General features: G+C 46.0%; 1 protein-coding gene across 18 annotated transcripts in view; it reads left to right on the top strand.

Moving 5' to 3' along the window:
• The first annotated feature begins 1,148 nt into the window (after positions 1-1,148).
• BEND7 (BEN domain containing 7) overlaps positions 1,149-20,795 on the top strand; it is an 83,445-nt gene continuing 63,798 nt past the window's right edge. For 8 of the 18 annotated variants that reach the window (XM_030941251.1, XM_030941252.1, XM_030941256.1 and 5 more), the window contains exons 1-2: positions 1,151-1,741; positions 3,976-4,059. In XM_030941251.1, the coding sequence (XP_030797111.1) occupies positions 1,681-1,741; positions 3,976-4,059 (145 nt within the window). In that variant the 5' untranslated portion in view covers positions 1,151-1,680. Of the gene's footprint in view, positions 1,742-3,975; positions 4,060-20,795 lie in introns of all 18 variants that reach the window. The other 10 variants (XM_030941246.1, XM_030941244.1, XM_030941249.1 and 7 more) reach the window with 5 other exon arrangements.

Here is a 20,795-nt window from a genome sequence, read left to right as displayed (position 1 = left end):
TCTCCCTCTCCCCTCCATGCCAGGAATAACCAGCCTTCCAGGTGTGCCGCCTTTGGTACCATCCAAGACCTTTGGATGGGTAACCATCCCTGCCTCCACTGCCTGGTTTGCTGGTTACCCTGCTCTTTGGTTCTGTTTCTCCATGCGTGCTTCTGCAAGCTGCCTCAACGTCCCCCTTCCTCGGCAGTTGTCCTACTCTGTGTCCCTGAAGAGCGGTTCCTCAGCGGCTGCCTCATTTGGGTGGGACCCACGTGACACTCATCACATTTGTCAACCTCCCCATTTTCCTCTCTCTTTTGGGGCCACTGGCCTTTGCCCCGTGCTGGAGAGGTAGACTCCCGCCCCTCCGACTCTTTTACCCTCTTCCTGGTTGGGTTTGGCGATACTTTCACTCATGTCCCATCACGTTCCTGTCCTACCATTCCCAGATGGTGTGAATTCTTTTCCTGGCCCACTCGAAAGATGTGAGAAAGAAATGGTGCCTAGAGTATTCTCTCTGCTTCCCCGAAAAGAATATGACACAAAACAAGTAAGTGCTTTGTGTTTGGGTCCATGATTCCGACATATGACCTGGAGAAGCAGAGTCCCCTGCACCTGCCTTGACCGTGGCCTCCTGAGAGTCCCCAGGGCCACCAAGCCCCCCATTCCAAGTGCTCTCCTTGAATGTGACTCGGCTCTTCCCACAGTCAGCCCAGCCTGGGTTAGGGAATGGGAGCTCTCTCTACTATACTCTTTTCCACAATATTCTAAAACCTCCTCTCTGTGCTTGTAGAGAGAGCGCAGATGGGTAAGTTTTTTCTCCCCTAAAACTTGCCTAAAATCACCGCATCGGGCCCCGGGGCGCCCGGGATGTGACGGCGGGGAGGTGGCTGCCGGGGCGGTCCGCGCCCCCACGGCGAGGTGCACAGAGGAGCTCGGCTCAGCAAGCGGCGGAGGGAGGCCGGCCAGCGGGGTCTGCGAGCGGAGGCCCGGGTGGCGACGTCCCCGGGGGCGGGCAGGCAGGCCGGCCGGGCCCGGGCCAGGGCGCTGCGCCGCGGCCTCCGCGCCTCCTCCGGGCGCCGCGCGGCCAGGCCGGCGGCGGCGGCGGCGGCCCCCGGGGATGGCGGCGGCCGGGCTCCGCCAGCAGGTGGCCCCGGGGTCCCGGCGGCGCCGCCCCCTCCGCCGGCGCCCCTCCTCCCGCGGGGGCGGTCAGCGCCCCGGCCGGCTCTGCACCCGCCGCCGCCCTCCCCGCACCCCGCCCGCCAGCCAGCCGCGTCTCCGGGGCCGTCGCCGCCGCCGCGTCCGCAGCTGAGCCCAGGCGGGCCGGCCGCCCGAGCCGTCCCCCGCCGCCGCCGCCGCCGCCGCGCCCCCGCCCGGCCCGCTCCCAACGGAAAGTTGGGCTGCGGCGGGCGGCGTCTGGAACCCGCGGGCCGGCATGAGCGGGGGCCGCGGGGGCGCCTAGGGCACCGGGAGGCGGCGCCGCGCGGGGGCAACTTCGCACGGGAGCCCGCGCCGCCGGGCCCCGCGCCTGCAGCCCCGAGCGGGCTCGCGGTGGTTCCTCCCGTCCCGCGGCCTCCCCCCGCCGATTCCAGGCGCGGACCTTGGTCCCGGCGGCTCCGCGGTGGTGACACGAGCCCGCGCCGCCGCTACCGCTGCCGCCACCGCCGCCTTCTCAGCCCCCGCCGCCGCCTTCCCCGCACCATGGAGTTCTCCGAGAGGAAAAGAAGCAGGAAATCCCAGAGCTTCAAACTGGTGAGCCGAGGTAAGCGGCCGCCAGGGCGGCGGGGGCAGGCAGCGGGCGCCGCGCCCTCGGCCGCCCGCTGGGGTCCACGCTGGGGGGTGCGCCCTCCCGGAGCCCCCGGTCCTTCACGGTCCCCCGGTGCCTCCGCGGGGCTGGCAGGCAGGGCCGCAGCCGCACACGCCGGGCGGCGGGGAAAGTTGTGCGGGGGGAGCCGGGGTGTTATTTAACGTAAACAAGTCGGAGGGCAGCTCAGGAAATTAGCAAACAATGACACCGGGGGGCCCGAGCCCTCCTCGGGGCGCCTCCGGGGCTGGGCTGGCGCGGCCGCGGACCTGCCTGGGCATCAGGCCGAGCGTGGACCATCGGACCTGAGATTTGCTGTTTTTGTTTTCCGGGGTCTTCCCCCTTCCCCCCGCCAAGAGAAGGAGGAAAAAGGATGACCGTTGTTGTTCTTTTTAAGAAGGAGAAAGAAGCTCACGCCGTGTCCAAGCCCAAGGCGGAATTGTTGACATCCAACATCTCTAGCTAGCTGATTTGGGTTGGAAAGGTGTTTTAGACTAGATCACGTAGCAGTCAGATAAGTATCCTTTAAAACAAAAAAAGGAAGAAAAGAAAATCCAGATAGTTCCTGACGAATTAACAGGTGTACACCACACTCTCGGGGTTTGAATTTGGTCAGGGAGGGGAAAGTGGAATACAGTCTTGTCTGTGTTCAGTTACTTGTTAAGAGTCTTTATCTTCCTGATTTGACTTGACTTTTTTTTTTAATGATAACTCAAGGTAAGAGCCATCGTGAAAATATATCTCAAAATGCATTGTCATCTTTAATTAGGGGCAGGTGACTTTGTTCATTGTAATGTCACAAGTCCTCATATTGAGTTTAGACCCGCTCTGTTTAAATGTCGTCTTTTAATCAAGTTGAGGTCAAAGCCACACCACAGAACCTGTCAGGGTAGAAACTCTTCAACAACCTGCAGAAGTCACGTGTAAACTGATGAAAATTAGTGAAAAATCGTGGGCAATTACAAGTAATCGAATTTTTCAAACTGAGCTAAGCTAGCTAAGGTGTGGATTTGGTTCATCTGAAAATAGTTTGATTATAGGCATTTTGAAGATCCATTCTTATCTGCCTCCCCTAATTTAGTTTGGACACTGTTTAATGAAAGAGGCCTGAAATAGTTTCACGCATTCAAAATACTTGGCTCTTCCCACTTTCTGAGTAAATTTTTTTTTCCACATCCGTGTTGATTACTCAGTTACTTGGACTTTTAAAAGTCTCTGTCTGGGTGACTGCCCTAATGGTGCTATCTGATTCATTCAGGAATGTAGGCTGCTTTCTTATTGATGACCTCAGAGAACTTAACTGCTTTATCTTAAAAGTGAGAGTAGTTTTGTTGACTTGGTCCTGGGAGATCTAAGGCCAGAGGAAGGGGAGTAGGTGTTAAGGAGGAACCTCTGTCTTCGTGCCTAAGTGACCCTACTTTTCAAAAATAGAAGCCAAAGTGCAGTAGCCTCCATAGAGAAGCTTGTAAAATATTGTATTTTAAACTCTGACTGACATAGCAAGTTTTTCCTTTTTTCTTTTTCTTTTTCTTTCTTTCTTTTTTTTTTTTAATTATAGGTCTGATTCTTCTCTCTCTCTGCAGGTGCAGTTTTAGAAAATAAACTGTTGCATATTAAATAAAGTGCAGTAGCTGAAAGTGAAAGAGTCACTTGTGTGAAAGATGAAAATCTTGCTTTCTTATCCAAATCATACTACATTTGAAATAACAAATCAGTATTTTTCATGTGTTTTTGCCTTTAAGCTGCTTAAAGGCTGAGATTTTCTGGGTAAACTGAGAAAACTAGAGTGCTGGCTAACTTTAAAGCATACTGTTGATACGCTGGTGAAAATGGGTTGTGAAGAGAAATTTGGAAACCTCTCCTGCTCTATGATTGGGCAAACGTTACTTGCCACCTCAAATAAAAAAAAAACACCTAAAAATTGGCATCCGTGGGCATAATTTACCGTGAAAATGGTGTGATCAAGCAAAGCTGTCTTCTGAAGCCAAAGTAATCTTTCAAGTTTGCATACTCCAGAATGAGCAAAGTTTTAGGAATTATTATCGACTACAAATTCTGTGATTCAGTTCTCAAAAAGTTTATTTATAAATTATGGATTATACATAATAAATAGAATGAGATTCTAGACTTGACTGCTGATTCCTATCTTGAGGTCATTAGGATTCTAATTTTTGGTTGTTTTCTCATGCCAGATTATCACCATGAGGTGTATAAGATCCCAGAATTCAGCAACGATGTTAATGGGGAGGCCAAAGAGACACAACCCATTTTTTTAGGTAGGTTCCTATGTCGATTAATTTCTTAGCAAAACATCGTGGCCATTTGCAATTAGGGGGAAAAAGGAAATTGTTCAGGAACGGGAAATGTCTGCCATTGCTTAATGTATGACATTCTTTTCAAGACCTTTTATTTTACAGATTGCCAATATATCCCTTATTAACATTGCTAAAAGTTGTAATTTCAGACATAAATGTTTATTAGTGTCTACACACAGTGCTAATTATCACTCACTCACAGAGCCAGATGCTGACTGTGCAGTTTTGTGGCTCTGCGCTCACCCCATTTACATTGCATATTCGCTGGCATGCTTCACTGGCAATAGTTTGTGTAATTGGGGTATTACATCTTTGACATCTGGATAACAGAAATTCAATTTCCAGGAAGCTGCTATTTGTTTGGTTTTGCTTCTGCCTTGGGTGGGATAGAGGATTAATGTGCTGTCTTATTATGTCCCTTCACCTCTGTGGCCCAGTTGCTAATCCTGCCATGACAAAATTAAATTAAATCTACAGTCAAAAAGCATAAGGAAAATAAAAGTGTGATTGTCTGCCTAACCAACTCTTGATAGTGCTAGTTATCATCAAAGAGCTCCTCATTTTCCTGGATTTGTGCCCCTTTCACACCAGCATTTTGGGGCAGGGGGAACAGCATGCTTTCCTCTTACCATCCTTGTTCCCAGCTCACGTCAGGGACGAGCAGAGCTAAAGCAGCATCTCTGAGACTTTCCAGCAAATGTAGCTGCATGATGGGTAGGCAGGTAGCCACAAACATTGCCACTTTTCCCATGTGCAGTGTTGGCGCACACGCTGTACAGGAAAGGTTTTGGATGTGCAGTTTTTTATTTGCACACCATCAGCCAAAAATGCAACCATGTAGGATTTTGCCTCTAAGAGTGAAGTACCCATAAGATCAGAGTGGAGAGTAGATGGTGTGGTCTTTGGCTTCAACCTTGCCCATCTTGGACCTCTGCAATCCCAGGTAGCAGGGTGAGGGCCCAGCACTGCATAGCAAGGAAGCAGAACATGAGAGGGGTCAGAGCAAGAGCGATTACAATCAAAGCCACAATTACCCCATCAAAGGGGACTTCAGGTAGCAGGACTGCTGCCCAGACCCAGTGTGGGTCAGCCTTCAAACGAAGCTCTCACCAGGATCTCCCTGGTTTTGCTTTGAGGGATAAAAAGGGTAGGTCGGGATGCATTGGGAAGAAGTCAAATATTAATATATACTTTAAGAGGAAAAATAGGAGGGAAATGTCAGCATTTCTTACATGAGCGTTCATTAATGGCACATGGATCTTTTTGCTGAGGGAAAGAATATCACTGGTGCCAGCACTGCTCCCAGTACCTGTTTACTGTTAAAGAGAGCTAGGAGCCAAAAGGTTAATAATCAAGTGAAATGCTGTGGCCCAGAAAGAGAATATTCTTGGATTTCAGTCTTTCCAGTCCCCTAAACTTGGTCAGTTGGAATTCTGGTTTTTTTTTTTAGACAGAGTTTCGCTCTTGTTATCCAGGCTGGAGTGCAATGGCATGATCTCGGCTCACTGCAGCCCCTGCCTTCCGGGTTCAAGCGATTCTCCTGCCTCAGCCGCCTGAGTAGCTGGGATTACAGGTTCCCGCCACCACACCTGGCTAATTTTTTGTATTTTTAGTAGAGACAGAGGTTCACCATGTTGGCCAGCCTGGTCTCGAACTCCTGACCTCAGGTGATCCACCCACCTCGGCCTCCCAAAGTGCTGGGATTATAGGCGTGAGCCACCGCGCCTGGCTTGTCAGTTGGAATTCTGTATTATCAGAGTACACTCTATAAGCCATTTGAAATAACGAATTTGCCCTTTAGTAGAAAATTTACGTTCACCATACAAATGGAACATCATGTCCTTGATTTAGTTCTTCTCCAGCAAGGCAGGCTTTCCCGCGCTTTCTGCTGTGTACTAGAAAAGTGGTAAGGTCACTATGAGGGAAGTGAATTGTAAGGATAAGAGAGGGGAAGCTGAAGAGCAACAGGATGCTAGTGCCCAGGATTCAGTAAGCTGGAAACTCCCAAAGATGATAGATGTTGTTGATTTTCTTCTTCCTGGTCCGAGTTGAGGAAGATACAAGAATTCCAATGAAAGACCAGGCTTGAAATAGATACATTTTTCAAAGTGGTTGCTCAAGAAGGCCTTCAATATCAAGAGACAAAAGATTGAACAGCCTGGGAGTGTGCTGTGGGTTATTCTCAATCTTTTGTTCATTCTGAGGTCACGATGTAGTTGGTTCCCAAATAACATTTTTATTTTGTGATCTCTAGGTCAGTTAGGAAAAAAATAACAGAAATTGTCACAGAAACATGATTTCTGGAACAATTGAGAATAGTTACTGATGGCATCCGGAAGTAGGAATTTTTTGTTGACAGTGTTATAGTTTATAGTTTTACAGTTACACTTTTCAAAACATAGATTTAAATATTTCAATTATGTTTACTTTATAAATTGCTAAAGCCTGTCCATAAATATGTAGAATTCTATGGGAAGCTTATGACAGCCAAGGGGGGTTGGTACCAAAATACTAGAACTCTTTCCTCTATAACAAAGTACTGACACACTGTCCCAGGGATGTTCTATAGGATTTTCTACATTCAAAGATATGTGTTCCCTTTAGTACTATCTGCATCTATAAGATCAAAGTTTATGTCCTAGGTGAAAAAGAGTCTTCCAGAATGTGGCAGAGGTTCCCATATCAGGTCTCCTTCTGTGGAACATTTTTAGGCTGTTAACGAACATAGTGCATCTCACATGGTCGGGTAGCTCAGTAGTGTAAATGGCTTGGCAGAGTGCTTTAGGAATTACATATTTTTAACTGGATAATAGGGTCAGAAGACATTACTTTACCCTGTGGACATTGACTTTCTCAAGCTGGCTGTGATGGGACTACAATGAAGATTTAAGCACTGTTTGAAGGAAAACGGTTCCGTTAAGTCAATTCACCCAGTGTCTATGAGAAAATACTCCGAACTCAGCACTTTTCTGGCATGGGAGTGGGGTCAGAGATAGTCACAGAAATGGATAGGACAGGGACCTTGTTCTCGGAGATTGAGATCCAGTTGGAGAGGAGACAAGACAAATTCAGGAAAGAGGGCGCAGTATTCAGCAATCGTAAGAGCTACAGTTGTTTAAGCACTTACTGTGTGCAAGGCAGCACATTGAGCACTTTACATGAAAGACCTGAGTGGCTCTTCGCAGAATGTCTGTACGAGTTATCGTCATCCCCATTTTGTAGATGAGCCTAGAGATGTCGAGGTGACCTGCCCAAGGTCTCTCAAGTAGGAAGTACCACAGGTCAGGTGGGGTTCCAGTGCAGGTCTGCCTGAGCTTTGAACACTGCACTTAACTGCCCCCCTGTGAACAGTAATTAAATGACAAATGTGAATGGTCAGGGCAACAGCAAATGCAGAGTTGGAAGGGGTAGAGGGGAGGGCTCTGCGAAGCAGAGATGTTGAACTAAAGGAAAGATTCGCTCCTGTATTTCTCCTCCCTGGAGAAGATTCCAGATGGGAAGGGTGAGGGAGCCGGCAGTAAGCATCATTATAGCTTGACCATGAGTGTTGCACCTTATGGCTTAGAAAGTACTTTCACATCTGTTTTCTCGGGATTTTTACCATATACCTGTGGGGTACTTAGGGTAGATATAATGATTCCTATAATGATGGGAACCAAAGCTCAGTTACCTGACCTTCTCATTAATAGCAGAGACCAGAGTAAACCCAGGCCTCCTCTCAAAGATCCTTCCCCTCTGCCCTGTGGAGCCAGGCAAAGCCAAGGCTCATGGAGGAGGCCTTAGCTGCTAGCAGGGCACTTACAGAAGGATTTTAATGAGACAATTAATTTATTATTCATAGCACTAATACAAATATAAAATGAAGTCTCTTTTCACACATTGGATTTTGGGTTACATTTATCATAGTATGTACATTTGAAACATATTTGTCAGGTGTTCAGTCTCATTCATTTATTCATTCAACAGATATTCATTGTACTCCGTTTTCATCCATGCCAAGCCCTGTTCTAGTTACTCTTTTTAGTATTCAGTTCAGTTATTCAGCTTTCCACAGATGAAGCACACAATGTGGCTGCCATGCCAGGTGAGCAGGATCGACGTCTCTGAAACTCCGAAATCTCTTTTCAATGGCTTTCTTGATGACAGCTGCCCCCACTAGAGTCCCCAGAATCTCCCCAAAGAGGACACACTCGAAAACTTCCTGTGCACTTTTACAAGTTAGAGAGTTATCTCCCAGCCACGACATCGTTCTCCTCCCTGGAGGACTGGGCAGGTCTGTTTGTAAGACGGAGGAGGTCTTCACCTGGAGTCAGGTGGCCTGGGTCCCACCCTGGTTCTTGGTTGGTTTCAAAAGGCTTAGGAGCTGAGTCCCTGCTCCCAAGAGGAAGAACGGTCTAGTGTGTCACCATATCTGGGGCAGGAGTTGCAACCTTAGGGGAAATGAAGGGCCAAGGGGAAAAGTAGAACCCCGAAATCCCAGTATTTGGAAGCAAGTGCTTCCCCACTCTGTTCCTCCCCGTAAAAGCTCCACCTTCAGCACCCTGGCCCCACTGTGTCCTTGTGTCCCTGTGCTCTTTCATGTCAGTCCTCTCCTTTTTTGGTGGTGGAATGAACAGAACAGACAACCTGGAGTGTCTCTTGGGGTTAAGTATGTGGCCAGTAATAGTGTCATTTACCCAGAGCTTGCTGTGTGCCAGGCACTATGTAAAGGACTTTGTAAATGTTATCCCATTAATTGTCCCAAGAAACGTGTTGTTTTTCCCTCTTGATGGGTGAAGAATTTGAGGAGTTCACAGAGTTACTCAGTGCCAGAGCCAGGATGCAAGCCAGGGTCTGCCTATCTCCAAAGCAAGCCCTTAACTGCATGGCAGGCTTTGTTCAAACGCGCTCCCAAGCGGAACCCCCAGCGTGTCCAGCAGATCAAAGGGGAGCAGAGCTGCTTGAAGTAAGGTCGAGGAGACCCAGAGTGCCTTATGTGCGTTCCACATTCCTCTGTGGGCCTCTGCAGAATGTTAGGGCACCCCCAGTCACTATTTTAAAACCCCTGGTCTAGACTGTTCCCAAGGCTTCATACAGCACCTGATATGTCTGATTATACTCTAGGACCGAAAAATGGCTTCAAAAACAATTGCAAGCAAAGTCAAAGTTTGGAGAGCCTGTTGAGGAGACTTAAATACCGATAGCTTCTTTCAATTTATGTGCACATATACATGTGTTTCAGTAGCTATGGATGCAGAACTTTGTCGTTCTCACGTATGACTTGTTGCCTGAAGCCTGGGAGGCATTTGTATTTAGGCCATACGGGCACTCTATTTCTCATTTAGTTTCTATTGCAGCTACACTGTGAGGTTGGTGTTGGCCTCATGTTTTACAAATGGGAACCTCAACTCAGGGGTGAAAGTGATTTGCCCAAGGCTACATGGTCATTAGTAGCTGACCACACTTTCCAGTCGGGTCTCCTGACATCCACTTCTGAGCTCTTCACCTTGTCAGAGCTGCCACACTCCTTGCTCCAATCTGCTCACATGGGCTGATCTCAATACGTAACTTCTCACCCTCTCTCCTGCTTAGAGACTTCAGCTGCCTTGTCATGGGTTCTAGAATGAAGGCAAAGCCCTTCACTGAGTATTTAGTATGCGCAGTGTGAGCCGACCGCATCTACATCTCCCTGTCTCCAGCTTTCATGCAACCACCTTCCGTTGAGCCAGCCGGCTTCCTAAAGCAGGACTTCCAGGTGCAGAGGGGGCTCCACAGAGAGAAGGAATGGGGTGGCCAGGAGCTGCGGCCTGGGAAAGCCCCTCCTGCTGGGAAGAAAGGAGCTAGGGCTTGTTTACTATCTCCCGTGTATGCTGGGCACTTCCGAACTTTATCTCATTTAACACTGAGACCAGCTCTGAGAAGGTATTGTCATTTCTACTTTTATATGAGAAAAATGGGCCTTTAGAATTGTTAATGTATGTAAGGTCATAGAGCTAGGAGACAAGAGCCTGGATCTGGAATTTGGACATGGCCTGGCCGCAGTCTTCCCACTGTAACACGCTGCCGTGGAGGAGTGAGGCCCTGCTCTCCCCCTCGTTCAGTTCGCTGTCTGTTCCTAAACCACCTTTCCAGCCTTCTCTTGCTCTTCACCCTCACTGAAAACATGTGCTGTTGTCAAACTGGCCACATCGTTCCCTCCTTAAAGCACCTTCCCGTTCTTATCTCCGCCGTTTCACGGTGGCTCCTTCTCCATCCTAGCCTCCTACCATGCCTTACCCCATTTCCAAACTCCTTCCCCTAAAATCCTGTCTCTCCTATCGGTTTTTAAAGCCCAGTTCAAATATTACCTTGGCCTGTAAGCCTTCTCAGTTTACATAGCATAGTAGAGAGAAGTCGGATTTAGAGTCAGAAAACCTTGCTTCGAATCTCAGGCTCCAGCTGTGACACCTTGGATAACACTCTTGAGGGCTTTCCTCATCTTCTATAATAGAAGAATAATGTTGGCCCTCCTGATGCACATGGGAAATCCTGTATGGTAAAATGCTTTTTCAAACTGAAAAACACTGTTAACACTGTTTGTGTTTTTATTACCCCATTCTTCCTCCTTCTCCCAGATTTAGGAATTACCTTTTATTTTATTTTATTTTTTTGAGACAGAGTCTCGCTGGAGTGCAGTGGCGCCCAGGCTGCACTGCACTCCAGAGTCTCGCTGGAGTGCAGTGGCGCCATCTCGGCTCACTGCAAGCCCCATCTCCCGGGTTCACGCCATTCTCCTGCCTCAGCCTCCCGAATATCTGGGACTACAGGTGCCTGCCACCACCCCCGGCTAATGTGTTTGTATTTTTAGTAGAGATGGGTTTCACCGTGTTAGCCAGGATGGTCTCGATCTCCTGACCTCATGATCCGCCCGCCTCGGCCTCCCAAAGTGCTGGGATGACAGGCGTGAGCCACTGCACCCGGCCTAGGAGTTACCTTTTCTTCCTGTACTTGGGCACTAAGTAGTAACAGTACTCTTCTCTGGCACTCACCATGTGATGCCTAATATTTACTTATTTTTGTGTGTGGCTTTATTGTGCTCAAGTCACCCAGCAGATCCTCCCCCGAACCTTAACAGCTGCCACATTGAAATGGAGTTGTTTATTTGCAGGACTCTTCTAATCGCTCCTAATGTAAATTGTCAGATCCTAGAGGGCAAGTGTGACCTGAATTCATTTTGGATCCTTTGAGAACCTAGCACAATGCTGTATCCGTCATAGGTACTCTGCTGATAGGTCTTCAGATATGTGATTTAAATGCATGAATATATTGGACACTGTCGTTAGGACTCTGAAGATTTATTGTAAAGTATACTGCTATATTGAGATTTTAGAGACATTTAGTGAGCCAAACTAAAAGATGCCTCATTTAACTTTAAGCTTCTGTGACATACTAGAGTAGAAATTTGGGATTTCTGATGTTGATTTGTGAGATACAACTTCTTTTTTCAAATCTAGAAGAGACCGAAAAGGAGAACTCACATATGAAAGCCAGTGACAGGTTGGAAACCAAAATTGGAAAATCACATTTGTTCTACTTGTTCCTTATTCTGCTCTAACACAGGTACAGCTTTACAAAGGTGCTTAAGATAGCACTGGCCCGTCTGTAAACCGATGTTGACATTGTTGACTTCTCAGATTCCACATGAAGCAAGCTTTTCTACCTTAATTTAAGGACATACAGCCATGTATTAAACATCACACCAACCAACCTCGGTGCCTGTCAGGTTTCTGAGGGAGTTGGGCCCCTGCACACAGCCGCCCAAGTTGTACCTGCCCAAGGGGGCGCTGTGAAGGACCAGTGGGGCTAACATGCAGCCTGCAGCTGCTTGCCACGGCCTGTGTGGGGGCAGCAGCTGTCCTGAGGAAAAACCACCTCTTTCTGTTTCTCAGGAAGGCTCGTTGTGGTTCAGCAACTGTCCTGTAAATTAAAAGTGTGATATATTGTGGTCTTTTACTTTTCTTACACTGGGCATGACCAAATCGTTGAAAAAAAATAATAATAAAGTCATGAAGGGTAGAATCTAAGGAAACGTGTTGACAATTCAGCCTCTCTGTGATTTTATTTTCGGAGGAAAATCATATGGCCGTCTATACGGTGAAACAAGGATTTTGAACCAGTGTGTTCTGCATCTCAAAGTTAAAAATAGACTTGGGATGTTGGCGCAGGAAGTCTGTTATCCTTATAAGTAGCAGATTATCGGAGAGAAAGTGACCCGGACAGCAGTGCCCCAGCAATAGCAGGGGAGTGGGGCTGGTGAAGGGCAGAAACCTGAACCTGCAGCCATTGCGATCCACATGGTGCCTTTCGGTTCCTGAGAGTATTGTGTGCAACTTGGGCTGCCCCTCTGCCTGAAATTCTTTTCCATTTTTCAGAGACAGGGTCTCACTCTGTTGCCCTGGCTGGAGTGCATGGCATGATCGTAGCTCACTGAAGCCTCCAACTCCTGGGCTCAAGCTACTCAGCCTTCCAAGTAGCTGGGACTTCAGGCATGTACCACCATGCCCAGCTAATTTTTTTATTTTTTGTAGAGACAGCATCTCCCTCTGTTGCCCTGGTTGGTCTTGAACTCCTGGCCTCAAGCGATCCTCCAGCCTTGGCCTCCCACAGTGCTGGGATTGTAGGTGTGATGCTTGAAATTACTTGTCATCTAAGTGCACCCAAACTCCCTAGCATGACAGCTGAGACCCTGCATGAACTGCCCCCGTCTACTTCTTCCAGCTGATTCCTGACACTCCCCTCTTGCCTCCATGTACAGCAGCCATACCAGACCACTTTTCATTCCTGCAGCAGCTCTCCTTCCTTACATTTCAGACTGTGTACTTCCTCACTTCATTGACATGCTTACCACTCTTCTGCAAAAAAAAAAAAAAAAAAAAAATCTACAAAAATTAGCAGGGTGTAATGGTGCATACCTGTAGTCGCAGCTACTCAGGAAGCTGAGGTGGGAGAATCAGTTGAGCCCGGGGGTTGGAAGTTGCAGTGAGCTGAGATAGCACCATTGCACTCCAGCCTGGGCAACAAGTGAGAGCCTATCTCAAAAAAAAAAAAAAAAAACACACAAGAAAATCCCAATAGGGCAACAAGTGCTTGCTTAATTTATTTGTTCCACTTGCTTCTTAAAGAACATAACCACATATTCCAGTCAACACTTATTTTTTGTATGGTCACATATATCTTCAATGGACACTGAGAAATACAGTCTTTTACTTGGACCCTAAAATATAATGGCCTTTGGCACTAGAAATCTAAAAGCTTCCTTTGGTATCAACTCTTCCAAGCCTGTATGTATCCTGCTATCATCTAGCCCGATCTCTTTTTTTTTTTTTTTTTTTTTTTTTTTTTTTTTTTTTGAGACGGAGTCTCGCTCTGTCGCCCGGGCTGGAGTGCAGTGGCCGGATCTCAGCTCACTGCAAGCTCCGCCCCCCGGGTTCCCGCCATTCTCCTGCCTCAGCCTCCCGAGTAGCTGGGACTACAGGCGCCCGCCACCTTGCCCGGCTAATTTTTTGTATTTTTAGTAGAGACGGGGTTTCACCATGTTAGCCAGGATGGTCTCTTTGCATTTTTGTTTGCAGAACAATGTCTGGCACATTCTAGGAAATATCATAAATATTTGTTAAATAAACTTTTTTTCCTTTGAGTTAGAGTCTCACTGTGTCACCCAGGCTGGAGTACAGTGGTGCAATCTCGGCTCACTGCATCCTTCACCTCCGATTCAAGTGATTCTCCTGCCTCAGCCTCCTGAGTAGCTGGCACTATGGGTGCTTGCCACCATGCCTGGCTAGTTTTTGTATTTTTAGTAGAGACAGGGTTTCACCATTTTGGCCAGGCAGGTCTTGAACTCCTGACCTCAAGTGATCTGCCCTCCTTGGCCTCCCAAACTGCTGGAATTACCGGCATGAGCTACCATGCCCAGCCTGTTTTCTATTTTATTAGGTAAAAGTCTCCCTCCTTTAAAGTCTAACTCTGAAATAGGATGCCCTTCTGTGCCCCTGTGTGTCACCAGTCTCCATGCCACCCCTCTCCCCGGGCCTCGCAGACTCACATGGCACAAGGGACAGCACCCCTGGAATCTTGCAACACTGGGGCCCTGGCGTGTGCTCTGCTGGCCTCTTTGCCTAGAGTGACCTCGACTACCCTTGCCTCCATGATCTTTTAATTGTCCTTCCAGTCTCAGCTTGAATTCCTTCAGGGTAATACTCTGAGTGTTCAATGCTGTATTCCTACTGTAGTATTCCTTGGCGCAGAGTAGACTCTTAATAACTATTTTCGAATACATGAGTTCCATGTTAAAACATATTAAAAGGTAGTGTGCCTCCAGTAATCAGTAGATCAGAGTGGGACGATTAAGATGAGGCCGTTTCCTTGTGCAGGATTGTCCCATGCGACACAGGAGGTCTTCATCCCACCCTCCACGTGTCGGCAATGTAAACGTACGTCAATGTTGATAGCACCCCATCTACATCATTGAACCCATCAAACGCGCCCTCTGCGAATGTAAGCTACAGCATGGTCCTTAGCAGGGCAGGGTTGTGGGATCAGTCATTCTGAAGGCAATTTGACTTTAAACAGGAAAAAAACTATTCCATTGCCATCAGCTGAACGCACCTCCCTCATCCGTTGTCTCACAGATGCCAGGATGAAGGGGGAGCAGATGAGAGGCTGTGCTGAACAATGTGGCCGCATGACCATAGTTAGGAGAGAGAGAGGTCAAAGGGCACATTCCACTGGGGGTCAGGTGACTGTGCCTCATTTCTCTACAAAGGATAGCTTATCGCACGCATATTTGATAATATATTTTCAAAAAATCATTACAAAGTTTAGACAGATTTTCTTTCAGTATTCCACACAACCAATATCCTTGTAAATAAGAATCCATAAAATTGTTTTCTTAGTATTGCATTTTTTTCAAACATGCAGAAATATACCGTGTTATTCAGATTCTAAGGGGATTACAATGTGTTTTACTTGAAATCAAATTTTATATCTGAAAGGTTAATGGAGAAAACTAATTATGCTGCTATCTGGTAACCAAATGTGTGAGGAGACATTTGTCTCTGTAATTAACAGCAAGGAACTTTTATAGTTCCATAAAATCAGATGCTACATAGAGTATTCTGTGAGCATTTGTTTGGCCGAGGTGTCCAAAACAGAGATGTTTATGGATGATATAAACTTGAGCTGAAATGTAATGCAGGTGTCTGTGTCTCTCGCAGCATTTCTCATTGTTGAAATGGAAGCCAAAAGATTAATACCTTTACATTGTCATGATAAAATAAGTGATGTGTTCTTGGAACAGTGGAACGCTACATAAGTTACTCAGTAATTCCAAGAATTTATTCTGTTCCAGGAATAATATCCTTAACAATTTATTTTTACAGAAAAAATTGATGCAATAGAATAGACTATGAAGTTGCTTGCGTGGTGAATGGAATTATATCTCTCAAGTATGACTTTACACCTATATAGGAAATGTACAGAACCCCACAAAAATGCAAGGTACCTCTTAACAGTGGAAAGTCAGGAGATGCAAAAGTTAAGGTTCCTCTGTTGCATTAACTCATTCTCATTGCACATAGATAATTTTTTCGATTACCAGCAAGACTTTAATGGGTACCTTAATATGCACAGCATGAAATGTGGCTGAGGAGTTGCTGCAGGAATATTAGCTTTAGCGTTTCCCTACAAGTTCAGTGTTCCTCTTTTCAACTCTCCACTGGGAGGGAGAGCCTGGTGCCGGCACACAGTAGAGCAGGGTGGCCCAGGTCCGACCTAGCTTCCCTGGTTTACTTGATCATTCTGGACAGGCAGCTTTTTCTTCACATTTGTTGAGGCAGGGGAAACTGAATTTCCCACCCATTATCTGTGATGAACTAGGAAGAAGATGGAGATGAGATATGTCCCTCGGGGAAGGCTTTCATGGGAATATGTGGCCGAATTTAGGCACCAAATGGCCTCTGCTTGCCACCCAGCTGCACACTCCACAGAAAGAAGGAGAACTGCACAGATGCCTCCGATGTGGGTTTATCTCTTGCACGTCAGTGGTGGTGTTTTTCCATCAGCTTTCCTCAACCATATCTTCTCGTCATATCTGTTATTAGAATTGACGTTAATATATTCATATTGTAGATATTTACTGAAGCCACCGTGCCATGCTGGGAGGTTGTAGAACCCACTAGGTTGTGATAAGAGAAATTAAGGATTCTGTGGGAACATGAGGCCTCCCAGGCCTGGGGAATTAAGGAATACGGCCCTTGAGAAAATGACCTTGAAACTGAGACCTGAAGGGCCAATCTGGTGTTGGGGCTGAGGACACGGAAGGGGCAGCATGTGGGGACCAGCTTGTGAGACACAGGAAAAGGCCTTTGGCAGGGCCAGGGCTGCACAGTCAGTCACTTCTTGGATTCTGATTGAATTGTTCTGAAGGGAGGCCTGGGCACTTATATTTTTTAAAAGTTGCCCCAGTGGTTCTCATGTGCAGCCAGACCCTAGAGCCAGACACCACGATAGAATAGGAGAAATGTGGCAGGAGCCAGGGCTGGAGCAACGGCAAAGAGGCCCGGCCTCTCAGGGAGCTGCAGCTCCATCCTGGGGATATTGGCACTCCATGGAGGTCTGCAGTGTAACTTGATTTGCATTTTTGAAAGATCACTCTAGCTTCAGGGTGGAATAGAATGGGAGGAGAGCAGTCCTGAAGGCTTGTGGCAGTAGCCCCATGGAGTGATACCAAGAATGGGGTGGTGGTGGGGAGAAGCGGTAGGATTCTAAAGTAATTTAGAAGTTATAAGAAGCGGGACTTGGTGACCAATCGGCTATGGGAGGGAAGGAAAGAGGAATAACTCCTAGGTTTTTGGCTCGGACAGCTGAGTTGGCCCATTTACTAAGGCTAGGGGATGGTCGTGATAAAATAACCTTTTTGGACATGATGTTAAGGTTGCTTTTGAGATGTCCAAGTGAGGGCTCTCTGGTAAGCAATTGGATGTATGGCTCTGGAGCCTTGAGATGGAATCTGGGCTGGAGTCCTCTTGTACAGATAGTCAGTGGAGCCAGGAGAGAGGACGGGTGAATCCAGGAAGAGCGTGGAGGGCGAGAAGACTGCCTAGGCCAGTGTCTTAAAACTGTGGACACTGAAGGCAATGTTTTGCACACCAGTGGTTGTGACCTGTAAGTAGGTCATGATATCAATTTAGTGAATTGTCACCGACACTACAACAGTAACAATAGCATTAAGAAGAAGAAGAAAGAAATACAGTAAAATAGAAAACATCAAAGTATACTGCATGCAGGGAAGGTAAATTCCTGACACTGTCGTTAAGAGTTGTGTGCATGGTATGTGTGTTGTAGGTCATCATGAAAAATGTATTTCTTGCTGTGAACCATGGTCAGAAAAGTTTGGAAGCCACTGATTTAAGTTACAGTTGCCTTAGTCCCAGAGATTTCCCACAAGATTCACTCAGGGAAGGCTGCCATTCTCCAGGTCCCTTGAGCCCCAAGTTATCCAAATCCCTTGAGATCCTTGGAAGAAAAAGCCATTGTGAGTGTGATCTGTTTGTCATCATTATTAATAATATTTGCATTGAAAATGAAATTGTGCGATAGCATGTGTGTTTAACTCGGAATATTTTAAAAGTTTAAATGACTGAAGAAATATAATCCAGACGGTACTTAATGATGTTCATACTTAACTGATCCATAAGGTAGATGTGGAATTAACATCTCAGGAAGGAGGGGAGATTTGCATTTCTGTGTCAAGACTCTCTTAGAAGTTTTCTGTACAGGAGAGCAGAGGATCGGTGTTTCGACTTATATTGAAAAGGGCGCATCTTTGCAAATAGTACATTATGAACATTTTCTTGTCGAATGAAGGCAAGACTTGTGTTACTGCAGGAATTCAGAAGCAGCTCTTGATCTACAATCTTGTTCTATTTTTCCTGGGTGTATTGTCAGCCTTTGGAGACTTTTGCTGTGTGTGTCATAGAATCGTGAACACAAACTTTTATTTCACTTTTCTGAAGTTTTCATCTTTGGCTTTTGTAGAACTAATGGGCTTCACATGGACCAAGTTTCCAGTTTGTATTTTTCTAAGAGACAGGATCTCGCTATGTTGTCCAGGCTGGAGTGCAGAGGCTGTTCACAGGTGTGGTTATAGCATACTGCAGCCTTAAACTCCTGGGCTCAAGTGAACCTCCTGCCTCAGCCTCACAAGTACAAATTTCCAATTTAAAAGGAAATATCAGCCTCATTCTTCTTAGTTTGGAGCAGTGCAACTAAGTCAGAATCTGTAAAGATGGTTTGATCCAGTGATTTCCTTGTTTCCACCATGTGTGCTAACATTCCTAGGTAGTTAAGGTACCAGCTAGTGCACACGGCACCCACGTCTTGTTGTGACAGCTCCCTGGACGCTGGCTTGATGGTCTCATGAATGGAGCCCTTCCTGCCATTCAGCTAGTTCCTTGAGCAGCTTAGTAGAGCAGTGCAGCACAGGGACCCAGAAGCCTGATGCATCCAATGCAGGTCTCTGACCTCACAGTCTCTGCGTCTCCTGGGTAAAATGTGTACGTCAGTGCTCGAACCTCTCAGCTTGGTGTCAGGATTCAATGTAGGCAGGGTGCTTTCCAGAGGCCTGGTACATACTAAGTGCTCTGTAAGTGATATTAATAGCTTTAACACTCTTTCCCTTAAATACATCCAAATTCCTTTTAAGGATACGGGACTTGTAATGAGTTTCAAGAGAAAGTGGCCTTAGCATGTATTCCAGGGATTACAAAATATACCACACCCCAGCACCTCCCTGCTTGACTTTTCTTGCTGCCATCTAGCTGCTGGTGAGTCAGTCGTTCCTGCCCAATTTCATTGTGATGTTTTCAGGTCCACAGCTACATCTACCAGTTGCCTTATACCCAGCTTGGGAGTACCAAAAGGAAAAATTTGTAAATAATTCTTCTAGATTATTTTTCCTCTAAAACAGTCATATATATTCATTTTGAAACAATTTTTTAAACAATTTATAAAGCTGAAAACAAAATAAAAAGTAAAAGATCCCAGCTGGTCTGAAGTGAGCAAGTTACCTCAGTTGATTGTTCATGGTGAGTTGTAGGTCAAACTCCTTCTACTATTTCCCCCTTCTCACTAATACACTTGAGTAGTTATTTGGGGTTTTGGGGTGGTTTTTTGTTTTTTTTTTTTGAGACAGAGTCTCACTCTGTTGCCCAGGCTGGAGTGCAGTGGCGCGATCTCAGCTTACTGCAACCTCCGCCTTCCAGGTTCAAGCGATTCTCCTGCGTCAGCCTCCCGGGTGCCTGGGATTACAGGCACCCACCACCACACCCAGCTAATTTTCTTATTTTTTTAGTAGGGACGGGGTTTCACCATGTTGACCAGGCTGGCCTTGAACTCCTGACTCAAGGGATCCGTCCACCTCGGCCTCCCAAAGTGCTGGGATTATAGGCGTGAGCCACTCTGTCCAGCCCTTGACTAGTTTTTTTTTTTTTTTTTAATTAAAAATTTTAAAAATCTCGTCCCAATCACACTCTCCAGTGGTAACCCCTATTACCAATAGAGGTGTGTGTGAAATATGTGTGTGTGTCACAGAAAAAGAAAATAGAATTATGCTATATAACGTGTTGCAACTTTTTTCACTTAACCTAATCTTGGTTTATTTCACCCATATTGACTGCCTATTTGGAGCCAGGCAGATTTAGCCCCTAGTTATCCTGTAGTGAACGAGATGATCGTGATCTCAGCTTTCTTGAAGCTAATAATTTGTCTTTCACATACTTCCAAATGACTCTAGAAGGGTCTATTTCACTCTTTACAGATATGAAATGATATAATTGCATTCTACTGCTGTACCATAATTCACTAATCTAATATTCTGTTGATAAATGTTTACATTGTTCCCAATATTTCCCCTGTAAAATGATGCTGTAGTGAATATTCACAGGTACTTGTTGGAATATTTCTGTAGGATAAATTTTGGTAAGTGGAATTGCCATATTCTACCCCAAAAAGGTTTTGTCGAATTACATCCCTACCAACAGCATATGAGAGTTGTGACCCTAAATTATCACCAAAAATGGCCTTTTTGAATCTATAATTACATAAAAAGGAAAAGAATTTTATGTTAATTTTCATTACATTAATAATTAGGGAGATAAAATACTTAAAATATTTATTGATCATTTTTTCTCTTGTGAATTACACGTTCATGTCCTTTGTCCAACATCATTAGTATTCATCATCTTCTTTATTGATTTATAAGACCTCTTCCATGCATTTGAGATTTAACTCTTTGACTTGATCATTCTTGAATATTACTCAAAGTGGTGGTTTCAGACCTAGCTGCTTAATGTTATATGCAATCACTCATCAGGGAACACTGGACAGCCATGCTATATTGATTATAAAATAAAACTTTGCTTTCCATGATATAAGAACATTTGAAGGAGAAATAAGTAGACAAAAGTCTTTGAATTCACTGGGTAGTTCTAACTGTGTCCTATCGCTCTTACAAAAACCTTCATTGATCTCCTGTCACTTTGAGGATAAAGTCAAAGTGTCAGAATCCTTTTGTTTTTGACTTTGCCCCATTCATTGCCTTAACTCCAGCTAAGTTCGCTGATTCGCCAGTGCCCACTTCACTTCTCTCTTGCCCTCAAGCTTTGTTCAGTGCCGTTCTCTTT

Source organism: Rhinopithecus roxellana, chromosome 11, assembly GCF_007565055.1.
Source record: "Rhinopithecus roxellana isolate Shanxi Qingling chromosome 11, ASM756505v1, whole genome shotgun sequence".
Taxonomy (NCBI): domain Eukaryota; kingdom Metazoa; phylum Chordata; class Mammalia; order Primates; family Cercopithecidae; genus Rhinopithecus; species Rhinopithecus roxellana.
This window is presented reverse-complemented; position numbering and strand designations above follow the sequence as displayed.